This window comes from Ananas comosus, linkage group 10 (genome assembly GCF_001540865.1).
Source record: "Ananas comosus cultivar F153 linkage group 10, ASM154086v1, whole genome shotgun sequence".
In the NCBI taxonomy this organism is placed as follows: Eukaryota; Viridiplantae; Streptophyta; class Magnoliopsida; order Poales; family Bromeliaceae; genus Ananas; species Ananas comosus.
Window position 1 is genome coordinate 11,229,143 of NC_033630.1, and position 12,621 is coordinate 11,241,763.

Below are 12,621 nucleotides of genomic sequence, written 5' to 3' on the forward strand. Positions count from 1 at the left end.
TTTTCTTCCGGTCCCTCCAGGAGGCCCTAGCTGCCTCCAACATGTACGCTTTGTTCATCTTGCTTAATGAATGAAGCAGGTAGCTTTGCTACCTATTTCTCAAAAAAAAAAAAAAAAAAAATCATTGTTGCTTTAGCTAATATAATTTTTAATAGTGTAGTGTTATTTGCTAGGGAACCTACAAATTATGATAATTTACTGTTCTATCCTTCGGTTCTTTCGAAAAACATTCCAGAAAATAGTTTTCTGGTTGAAAAGAAATATTTTCTATCTGTTTGGCTATTCGGCAAAGTGGTTTTCCTGAAAAATTATTTTCAAATTTCATAGAAAAATCTTCTTTTCATTTTTCAATTTTTTTAATCCAAAAAACCAAAAATTATGAAAAATAACACAATTGAAAAATCTTCTACACCAAAGTTCACATCCTGTTTCGTTTTATATCTTAAACAATCGATCAAACTGATCAAATTGGATAGGATTTACTTTTTCACCTTGCGCGGGTCGAGATCACCACGAAGTCGACAATCATTGGTAAAAATTGTTCGCACTCGCGAGCCGCGCACGCGCCCAGCCTCTATTCGCGTCCATACGAAATCATGCCCTTGATCAAATTAGTCGACCATTTCGATCAGTGATCCGATCACGATCTTGCGTCGATTTGAGAAAGACGCGTCAATTTTCTGGATGTGCTAGCAACCTTCTGAAGATCGAAACCGATGAGTTAATTGTGAAGAATTCGAGGAAGAGAAAAGGATTAGGCTTAGGGTTTTCTCATTACATCAATATATATTATTATCCATGTCTTTCGATACACTTTGGTATTGTGTGGTATGGAAATAAACTGTTTTTGTTTATTCCTGGTAATGTGTAATTTTCTTTTACGTTTAAATAAAAATTAGATTATTACTAGGGATACAAAAAAATAGTATTTTATTATAGTTAGTTAGATTGAAACTGTAAAAATAAGAGTAATTATTATAATTTAAAAATAATAATATTTTTTATAATTAATTAATTAATTAATTAATTAATGCGAAGTTCAAATTAAAGAGAAATAAAAAAAGATAGAGTAAATTTTTTTTAAAAAAAAAAAGCCCTTGGAAAAAAAAAAGGGAACAATAATAATGAGGGCCACAAAACAGAGGGAAAAGCGTGCGTGCGTGAGTGCGTGCGTGGGGTGGTGGGGGTGTGATTTAAATTTCAACGGCTACAAACGGCGCGGGAGTGGAATTTTTGCTGACGTGGCAGAGTAGGGTCGTGGTAAACGTGCGCGCCCAACTAAACCACGCCCCAATACCACTCACTCTCTCTCTCTCTCTCTTCACCAACTTTTATTAGAGAGAGAAAATCGGTAAATTGCATTTTGGTCCTCAAATTTTGAGGAGGGTAACATTATTAGCCCTTAAACTTTAATTTAGATAAAAATGTATAAAACCTATCTGAGTTATGAACCATTTTGAGTCGTCTGTCAATTTTTTAATTTACTTGATTTGAGTAAGATACGTTCTTTATCTTTACAGATTCATTTAGTATATTTCACGCAGTGCTCGTTACTATAAATTCACTAAAGTAAATAATTAGCTTAAATTTTGATTCAAATCAAACCGATCGAACGATTGAGTAGTAAAATTAAAATCTTTGGAAGGTTGGGTAGTCGACTCAATATGATCTATAAAATATGTAATTTATCGGCATTGTTGCAATTAAGTCCTGTAGTTTTGCTAATGTTATAGCGTGATTTGATATTTTAGCAGTTGTTATGTTATTAATCACAGTATTGTTATATTAATAATACATTAGTGATATATTATTATTTTATAGATTAAATTGGACCGTGTGACTTAATTTCAGTAATTTAAAATTTTGAGTTAAAATTATAATAAATTAAAATTTAAGAACCAAAGTGCAATTTAGCCTGATATATTGCACTCTTTACTTTATTCAATTTTGGCTCAAATTTTTTAAATTATTATAATTAAGTTTACGATTTAATTAAATCAACTAATTGGCCACTTCTTAGCATTATGACTAATAACATATGCAACAATTTAGAAAGATCAAGCTAAAAATTTAAAACAACAGAGTACTAAAGTGAAAAAGTGCAAAACCATAGGGTACTAACTTGATACACTTTAAACCACAGGGTACTAGAGTGAGAAAAAGTGAAACCACAAGGGGCGTATTTGAAGTTTTCCCTTTTTTTTATATATACAACTATTCTCCAACATAAATAGGAATCTCAGTTTTTTACTTTTTTATCCCTTCTCCAACATAAATATTTTTATATCGAACCAAACAAACAGAAAAGTATTTTTCATACCGAAAATAATTTTTCGGTTCATTTTATGCCGAACCAAACCCTGCCAAGGGACAAAAGTATTGGCCCAAAAAGTCTAAAAAGGACTAAATTGCAATATCAGGATAGCACAGGGACAAAACTGAAATTTCACCCTCTGATGCTAATTTAGGGAAAGGATATGAGTGTTGTTGCATTTAAAAAGGTTTCTGAGACTTGAATCTGTTATTATCCTTCTCAGTTAAACACAAACAACAAATAATCAACAACACCCCCCCACTCCATCTCTTGCTTCTTCTTCTCTCTCTCTCTCTCTCTCTCTCTCTATTCCTTCACTTCAACATATTCAAATCCCACCTTGTAAGTTTCCCCTTCTCTCTCTCTCTCTCTCTCCTCACAGCAAAAAAAGAAAGAAAACAAGAATAGAAAGAAGTAGTGCTTCTAAGCCCAGCACTTTGGGGAATTGGGTTCTTCTCCTTTTCTGGGTTCCTCTTCCCCCCTTTCTCTTCTCCTCTCTTGTTGTTCTTTTATTTACCTTTAATTAATTATTATTATTATTATTTTCCCTTATCTTTGTAGGTTACCAACCAAAGACCTTCAAGTAAAGGTAACTAACCACTTTCACAAACTCTCTCACATTTATAAATATGCCTTTTCCATGTACTACATATACATATATATATGTTTTTATGATTGTAGAGGAGTATATTATGGGAGATCACCTCGCCCTGCTCGTCGATCGCCTTCTAACGGAGTCGACGCTGGAAGCCGCGATCGAGAGCAGGAAACGCGCCCAGATCGGGCAGTCTGCAGAATGGGGGATCGAACATGCGACCTCGACGGACGCCAGCCCGCCGAGCAAAATGGTGGAGTGTAGGATTTGCCATGATGAGGACTTTGACAGCAACATGGAGATCCCCTGCTCATGCTGTGGAAGCTTGAAGGTATAATAATGCATAGTAATAATGCATTAATAATAATGCTTTGTTTTGTGAATTATTATTTGTTTGCAATGAATTGTTATTGGTTGAGTAATTGTTTACATAGTTTAGGTTAAAAAAAAAAAAATGTATGGAGAACCTCTCAATTGTATAATTTCTAGTCACAAAGTTTGGGAATTTTATTTGATGATTTCACCAAATTATAGTAAAAAACTAGACCAATTAAAGATCATTGGATGGAATTTTTAAATTAAGTATAAAAACTCAAATAAAAGAAATTAGAAGCTTGGGGGGTCTCAATCCAATGGAAAAAGGAAAAAGTTGAGGGGGCTATTTCATAATTGGCTATATTTGAGGGGCTCTCAATACATTTTTATCAAACTCTATGTGTTATGATTTTGTAATTATTGTTTATTTGCAATGAATTGCTCATGGTTGTGTTATGTAGGATTTAGTTTAGGTAAAAATTTATGGAGGCCCCCTCAACAATCGGAGGTTCTGAAATTGCCCCCTTGCACTTTTGATTAATTTGGCAATTGGTATGAAGTTGATTGATAATTTAATCAAATTTAATAGTTTAGAGTATTTTGCAATGAATAAAACTGGGCTATTTTAATTGCTAGTAGCTAATTGAGCCATAAAATTTAACAACATTTTAACTTAATTAACTATAAAAACTCAAATTCAAAAAAACACTTAGAAGGGGATGTCAATAAAAAATTTTAAATTGAGGGATCAATTTCAGATCGTATATAAATACGGGGCTCTCCATGCATTCTTTTGCCTATAATTTATGTTTTGTATTCTTGCTTAGTTAAAAGTTGCCTAAATGGGCCTAAACCTTTTATTTTATTTTATTTATATTTTATTTTGTATATAGATTAATAACAACTTTTAGTTTCTAACACTTATCATAAGAGCTTTTCCACATAAACCCTGCAGTGTTAATTTTTTACTTATTTTCTTACGTATATACCCTCGCACTTTCGAAAATATCGTATACGCAAAATATAGCGCGCTATAATTTTAGTTTGGTTCAAATTTGAATGAAATTTTCTCGTGGAACGAATTTGGAGGGAACTCTGATTGCATTTTGCGCCGATTAATTTCTTTTTTTACTCGCAGTACGCTCACAGAAAATGCGTGCAGCGGTGGTGCAACGAGAAGGGCGACACAACTTGCGAAATTTGCTTGCAGGTAAAACCTATTTCAATCTAAACGAAATAAACTCGTGTTTCGAATTTTAGGTTGAATTACATAAAATCCCCCCGCAAGTATATGCTTTTTTCATTTTTTCTTTCTGATTTTCTGAAATGTTTTCAGAGAGATATGACGTTAATGGAGAGAGTAAAATGATCAAATTATTCTTACTTTTTCGATATAAATTATAAGAAATTGATAGAATAGTGATGAAACCCTGACGGAGGGGGCTTAAATGTAACAACTTGAAATATTGAGGGGGTAAAATATAAAATTTTGAAAATTAGAAAGGAAAAGTGAAGGAACATATATTATTTATAAGAAAATTTTCTGTAATTTAGTCTATTTTTAAAATTTAGCATTTAAAATTTTTCCGGTTGTTCGATTTCCAGCCATTCAAGCCGGGATACACGGCTCCGCAGCAGCTGTTTCACTACGGCAGCATACCGATGAATTTCAGGTATGTCGAGATGCGAACTTCTTTCGATGTGTTTGCTGCAGGCATATTTAAGATTCTGCGGTTTTCGTCTCGCATTTCAGAGGGAGCTGGGAGATTTCGCGGAGAGATGTTCACGATTCGCAGGTCATAACGATGGTTCCTTCGGAGCTCGGTCGCGTAAACTCCGACTCCGACTACGACAACGACAACGACGACTACTCCTACCTGAGATCGCGAAGCACCGCGTGCTGTCGATCTGTCGCCGTAATCGTGAGTTTTCTGACGCTTGGCAGATCTGCCACGAATGTCTGACGTTCGAGAACTTGCTTGATATGTGAATTCGGTCTTGAAATGCAGTTCATGGTTCTGCTGGTTCTTCGGCACAGTCTGCCCTTCGTGATCAGCGGAGCCGAGCAGTATTCCTTCGCGCTGTTTTCAGTAAAAATTTCTGACCGCGACGAAGTTTAAACTCTGACGCATTTTTAAATCATATTCGTATTCGAATTCGAATCTGATGTTTGAATTTTTGTTCTTTTTTATTTGAGTAGCTCCTTGTATTGCGGATTGGGGGAGTGCTCTTTCCGGTTTTCGTAATGGTGCGAGCATTAGCCACTTTTCATCGGCGTCGTCGCCAACAGGTGCATCAAATTGAAGCTTTTTTTTAAACAAAAGAATTTATTGCACATAACTATACTTGTTCTTGTTTTTTTAGTCCTTGAAGATTGAATCCGGTTTCAATTACGTCCTTAGAATTCAAAATTTTTTTAAAAAACTTTTTTCGACAATACAGTAACAGGAGGACTCAATTGTTACACGGAACAAACTTAGCGACCTAATTGTAAAAAATTGAAATTGTGAGGATGCAATTTCAAGGACTAAATTTGCAACTAACCCCCCTTTTAAATCTAACTTTTATTTGATAAAAACATTGCAGGAAGATCGAGAAGTGCACAATTCGTCATCCGAAACCGAGCCCGAAAATATTCGATTCAATTCGCATCTCGTTCGAGCGCACTAACGAATCGGCTGGCGAATTTTAAAAAATGGCACCGAAAAATGGAAATGAATGGAATTGAAAGAAAAAAAATGTTGTGGGGGAAATTTAAAATGATTCATATCCTTGGAATGGTGTTGTTTAGTTCAAATTTGATGTATATAAACATGCTTTAAGATCCTTAGGCTTTGTAAATATGATAGAAATGGGTATAAGATAAATCAAAAAAAAAGTTTCAAAAAAATTATCAATGAAATTTAGATTCATGGGTTTGTGAGCATATTGTGTTGTTGCATTTTCTAAATATTATAGTCATCTTTGCTTCAAAGGAGAATAAGTTGTGCATGTAAATAAGGAATAAACCATTTTAAGGCAAGATAAAGCACTATATTCATGCAACTAATAAAAAAAATTTTAAAAAAGGATAAATTTTATAAGTAGCATTGTTTTTTTTTTTTTTGGACAAAATTCATCTTTGCCGGCCGTTGTATTTTAAAAGGTTAAGCTGTTAGAGAACGGGCTCCCCCTGACGTGCCTGACATGACTCGAACTCAGAATCTCCTGTTCTGATACTCATGTGAAACCACGGTTGTACCATAAAAATTTTAGGATACAACAGTGGTTTCACATGGTATCAGAACAGGAGATTCCGAGTTCGAGTCATGCCATGCTTGTTGCATTAGGAGGTTCGAACTCTCGTATTATGGACAACGTAAACGTGTATTCGGCCCATTCGGATTCGGTTTTCGATAAATTCGTATTCGACGATTAAACCTAGGCCTAGCTAAGACCCAATTGCACTAGGCCCAGTTCACAGCCCAATTAAAACTCATTAAGTGAAAGGGATTTGGGCTTTTAGGTTTTTCACACAACCCCCAAAATAAAACAAATTAATGATTAAATAAATGTGTTAGTCACAATCAAATTACACTTTTTTTTTTTTTGCTTTTTCCTGTTCTCAGAATCCAATCAAATCATGCTACTTAGTACAAAAAATTATTAACAAACAAACTTTTTTAAAATGTTTTTGATTTGAGAGAGGAGGCTACAATGAAGAAGAGATTGTTTAAACTACTTGCATTACTACAATGCCCAAGGCTTTTAGTTCTAAGCCCATTAAGATAAAAACAGAAAAGAAAAGAAAAAAAAGAATAATCAGGATAAAAACTTAATTTAAGATATGCGTTACATGTAATACAAAATCCATGTTTCGTATGATCATACGTATCATAGGTTCAGGTAAAATATGATTTTTGCAATATCATCGAAAGGCAACAGATCCTGAGTCTTCATTTGAGATTGTAGATAAGATGTTACATTAAGTGTGATGGCAAAGTGTATAGAAAAATACTTTATTTGTTCCTATAAGCGAAAACGAAAATACTTTATTTGAGTCTTCATCGTTTTTTGATGGGATCACAAAAAACATTATTCTAATCTGCGCAATATAATATTACGTACAAATTTTACTGTATGTGACACAAAAAACATGATATTGCATAATATCATTGTAATATGCATAATATGATATTGCATGCAAATCTTACTGTATGTAAAACAAAAAACATGATATTGCACAATATCGTTGTCATATTCACAGTATGATATTGCATACAATATGATATCGTATCATAACGACTTGACTCGCTATCAATAATAATTTATTGGGCTCAAATTAACAACCCAAAATATTTAAATCCAGTTATTATTATTAACATGGAGGCGTCTTATATGCGAAATTAGAACCCTTTTTTCATCCGATATGGTACTATTGGGGCTTTACAGACTCCCCCCGTTTAGACACTAGCATCCTCGTAGAATTATCAGGCAATATGAGATTCTAGAGGTGGCTCTTATGAGTACCAGGTGATGTAAAATTCCATAGGTGACTCCTACGATTATCAGGAGATATGAGATTCTAGAGGTAACTCCTATGAGTTCAAGAGGTGGCTGGCTCTTATCAAATCCATTAGTGTAGCATTTTGTCCCGCATAGCACTTAGATATCACACTTTCGGTTTATATTCAGCTCTGATACCACTTTTAACAACTAGAACGGCTAGCAATAATAACTTGTTGGGCTTAAACCATCGGCACAAAATACTTAATCTTAGTTATTATTACTAGCGTGCAAGGCTTCACATAATCCAATCAGAATTATTTTTCCATCTGATGTAGGAATATTTAGACATTACATATCACAAAAAACATCATTATAATATGCACAATATGATATTGCGTACAAATCGTACTGTCTGCAACGCAATCTCACCGCAATCCATATGAAGCTCTAGTTATGTTCACATATAATGTTTACAGTGCGAGAGAAAATAATAATAATAACAACAACAACAATATGATCAATCTGGATTGACTTAATATTAATTAAAGAGATATTGTCAACATTGTTTTCCCAATAAAAGACATAGAGCTAAACATCATAACATAGAGATATTGCCAACATTGTTTTCCCAAAACATAGAGCTAAACATCATAACAACTCTAATAAAATTTACAAACAAACCTCTAAACTAATACTTTTATTCATGGCGAGAATAAACACTCACCGCATCATCACCATTCATCACCAGCGTGATGATCATAATCCGCCACAGCATCATCATCATCATAATCAGAATCATAATAAACATCATGCGGTGTACTTCTCCTCGGCGGTGTACTTCTCCTCGGCGGGACCCGCTGGTACTTCTCCTCGGCGGTGTACTTCGCCTGGAACCCCGATCCCGCGTCGCGCACTTTGACGTTCTCGTACCAGCGGTAACCCTCGCCGCCGCGGTCCTGCTGCACCCCGGTGTTGTAGCGGTAGTAGCTCCCCGTCGACCTATCCTCCCACGCCACGTGGTACCTAGCGTCGGGGGCGGCGACCGCACCCCGCCCCACGGTGGCCGGGATCGGCGAGGATTTGGGCTCGTCGCCGCCGTAGTGCAGCTCCGTCGTCGAATACTCCGGCTCCACGTGGCGCGGCGGCCCGCCTCCCGAGGCGTAGGCCGGCGCGGAATTGGACAACTCGGCGGACCAAATCGCCGATCGGGGATAGGTGTTCTCGGTTTTGTTGTTGTTGTTGTTGTTATTCGCCATTTGCGTGCGTGCTCACTCGCGGCGCTCACGCTAGGGTTTTGGTATTTATAGATTCATCTTGCTACCGGGGAAGGAGCACAGGGGTGCATTACGATTCGTGCGAGGGACACGTGGCGAGAAATGATATTCGAAACTTTATTTGAATTCGAATCAGAAAGTGTCAGGTTTTAGGTACCGAATGATTTTTTTTGCGGCTAATTTTGCATTGCATTCATATATAAATAAATATTTCGTGTTATTTGAATTTATATTTTAAAGATTTAGATTTTACTCTAATATATTTTAAAATATAATAATTAGAGACAAATGATTGCTTCGAACTAGGGTTTTCGCGTTCGGATTCGGGTTTTAGGTTTTTTGCCGGATTCGATTTTGTATATGAATTTTCAAAACTTGTCGATCAGTTCGGATTTGGATTGGGTTCGAGTTCGAGTTTCGGGTTTAGTTGACGGTTTTGAATTTTTGGAAATCCGCTCCAAATCCGACTCAATAACATTCCTACGTACCCTCGAGGCCTCGATCCTTCCATTAAATTTTAAAATAATTCTCCAATCTATGCGTCCTCAAACTTTAATTAACATAAATTTTATGATAAATTATATTTTTAGTTCTCAAACGCACGTGATATTTTAGTTCTCTAATTTTAAGTCGCTGCAATTTCTAGGTTAAGCTATCAGATGCGTGGCACTTTAGCTCTTTTAGCCCTCAAACTGTATATATATACACACCAAGCTCTGCTACATATAACTACAATGGAAATAAATTTAGAAAACAATATTTCTTAGAAAAGCGCAAGCTCGAAAACTATATTTAAATAAAGATAAACATGTTCGACAATTTAGGGAGATAGGACATATAAAAACAAATTACATTGTTATACCTGTGGCGGTACGGAACATTTTGCCAATACATGCCCAAAACAAATGAATAGGAAAGATAGGATTGCTTACCGACCGTCTCTAGAGCAAGTGGCCAAGGACTTGATGGTTGGTATCCGAAATTCAAGTTCGAATTCTAGTTGATTTATATTTCCAACTAAATTTATTTCTAAATAAAATAAATGAAATGGATAGCGTGCTATCTATCTCTCAAACAAAAAAAAGAAAAAAAAGAAGAAGAAGATAGGAATGCTTTATAAGTAGAAGAGACACAAGAAAATTTATTAGCAATACAAAGGGACTTGAAATGGACATAAATACAAATAATTTACTAGTTTCCATAGGATAATAGCCGAACCAAGTTTCAACTAAATATGAAAGGCACAGTAGACTTGTGAAAGGCATAGTAGACTTATAGGCATGAAACTGACAACGATGTCTTGTCCAAATAGTAAATCTTTAATAAAGTCTACAGTAAGTCTTGTACGAAGATGCTTCTGAACAGTAAGTCTTTAATAATGGAGATCCTGTCTGGGCCAAAGATTTTGTAGACATTGGGTCCAGAAAAATTAATTTAGGGATACCCTAGATGGACCCACGTTTTTCGAGTGCGCTTCCGGATGGGGTGCCATGTGCACCCAAGCCATGCGGGTCCATCCTCCTGTTGCTCTCCAGCAAAAAGGAGAACAGGATTTTTCTGGGTGCCCGTGCACCATTTTTTACTTTAAAATTTATTTTTATTTTTAAATTATAATTTAATATATATATATACTATATATATATATATATAGATATATATATAATATTTAAAAATATATGTTAAAAATTTACAATTTAGGGATTTAAAATTCTTTTACACTTATTTTTTGAATATCAAGTATATATATCTATTATATTAAATTTATTTAAAAATAAAAAATAAAATTTTAGAAAAAGTTGGTGGCACCGGGTGGACAAAAATGTCCCATGCTCTCCAAAAGGAAGAGCAGCAGGATCGGGGCCACGCGGCGCGGGAATCCGGCGTGTCCTCAAATAACTCTTTATGTACACACTGTCCCAAAATTTCTGTCCTCCTGTCTGATACTTTAGTAATGGAGATGCTTTCGTCTGATCGCTCAATAATGGAGATGCTTGAGAATACTGTGATGTTTTTCGATGTGAAGAGTTACATGGCTGGCAATCAGCGAGCCGCTCATGTTCGGCTCTCAGTTCGGCTCGATATTTGGCTCATTCAAACTCGGCTTGAATATTTCAAGCCGAGCTTGAGTATTTACTCCGGCTCGCATCGAATTAAACTGCGAAAAGCTCGAAATATATTATATATATTATATATATATATATATATATATATATATAGTCTTTAACTTACTATTAATAGTATCAACCACTTATTATTAGGTTTTCGGCCTTTGGACAAAGGGATGTGCGGTTAGAATGATAGTGATCCTTTAAGGTTAAGTGGGTGGTTACTTAAATAATATGATTTAACGGATAAAAATGGTCAAAAAGGTAGATTTAACGGCACATAATTCGATAACACTAAGTATTTGATACTATTGATAATATAGTTGCCAGACTCTATCTCTCTCTCCTCTCTATATATATAGTCCGGCTACTATACTATTTATACTATTGATAGTACTAAGCGCTTTGTACTATTGAGTTTTCTACCATTAGATCTGCCTATATATATATATATATATATAGAGTCCGGCTATTATACTATCGATAGTACCAAGCATTTGGTGCTATCGTGTTTTCTGCTGTTAGCTCTATCCCTTTGGCCATTTTCATCAGTTAAATCATACTATTCAACTAGCCACCCACTTAACCCTAGGGGGCTACTATCATCCTTATTGTACATCCCTTCATCCAAAGGCCGAATATCTAATAGCAAGCGGTTTGTACTATTAATAGTATAATAGCCAAATTCTATATATATATAGGTTCGGGCTACTTATACTCTTATAAATATAGACCTCTTTATACTTATAAATTTGTAGCCATTGGATGTGCGATTAGAATGATAATGATCCCCTAAGATTGAGTGGGGGGTTCGTTGAATAGTATGATTTAGCGGATAAAAATGGTCAAAAGGATATAAATCTAGCGGTCGAAAACTTATGAGTATAAAGGGATTTATACTCATAAAAATATATATAGTAGCTGAACTCTCTCTCTCTCTCTCTATATATATATATATATATAATATTTTAAAAATATATGTAAAAGAATTTACAATTTAGGATTTAAAATTCTTTTACACTTATTTTTTGAATATCATAGTATATATATCTATTATATTAAATTATAATTAAAAAATAAAAAATAAAATTTTAGAAAAAGTTGGTGCACCGGGTGGACCAAAAATGTCCCATGCTCTCCCAAAAGGAAGAGCAGCAGGATCGGGAGCCACGCGGCGCGAATCCGGCGTGTCCTCAAATAACTCTTTATGTACACACTGTCCCAAAAATTTCTGTCCTCCTGTCTGATACTTTAGTAATGGAGATGCTTTCGTCTGATGCTTCAATAATGGAGATGCTTGGAGAATACTGTGATTTTTTTCGATGTGAAGAGTTACATGGCTGGCAAATCAGCGAGCCAGCTCATGTTCGGCTCTCAGTTCGGCTCGATATTTGGCTCATTCAAACTCGGCTTGAATTAATTTCAAGCCGAGCTTGAGTATTACTCGGCTCGCTCGAATTAAACTCGAAAAGCTCGAAATATATATATATATATATATATATATATATATATATATATATATATTCTACT

The 12,621-nt window shown here is 35.1% G+C and overlaps 1 protein-coding gene across 2 annotated transcripts; it reads left to right on the forward strand.

The window, feature by feature from the left end:
- Window positions 2,516-5,933, forward strand: LOC109716094. Of its 2 annotated transcripts, none has more exons than XM_020241410.1 (9): window positions 2,516-2,656; window positions 2,876-2,903; window positions 2,996-3,240; window positions 4,363-4,434; window positions 4,830-4,897; window positions 4,978-5,146; window positions 5,234-5,314; window positions 5,425-5,514; window positions 5,811-5,933. In XM_020241410.1, the coding sequence occupies exons 3-9, from the start codon at window positions 3,007-3,009 to the stop codon at window positions 5,892-5,894; spliced, it is 798 nt and encodes a 265-aa protein (XP_020096999.1). In that variant the 5' UTR covers window positions 2,516-2,656; window positions 2,876-2,903; window positions 2,996-3,006; the 3' UTR covers window positions 5,895-5,933. The 2 variants fall into 2 exon arrangements, with proteins under 2 accessions (XP_020096999.1, XP_020097000.1); XM_020241411.1 differs by having other exon boundaries at window positions 2,549-2,781.

Excerpts from the sequence above, each read along its gene's own strand:
- LOC109716094 (XM_020241410.1), top strand. The coding sequence starts at position 3,007 with ATGGGAGATCACCTCGCCCTGCTCGTCGATCGCCTTCTAACGGAGTCG. Across the intron at positions 3,241-4,362 it reads CATGCTGTGGAAGCTTGAAG|TACGCTCACAGAAAATGCGT; the intron begins GTATAATAATGC and ends TTTTACTCGCAG. Across the intron at positions 5,147-5,233 it reads GTCGATCTGTCGCCGTAATC|TTCATGGTTCTGCTGGTTCT; the intron begins GTGAGTTTTCTG and ends CTTGAAATGCAG.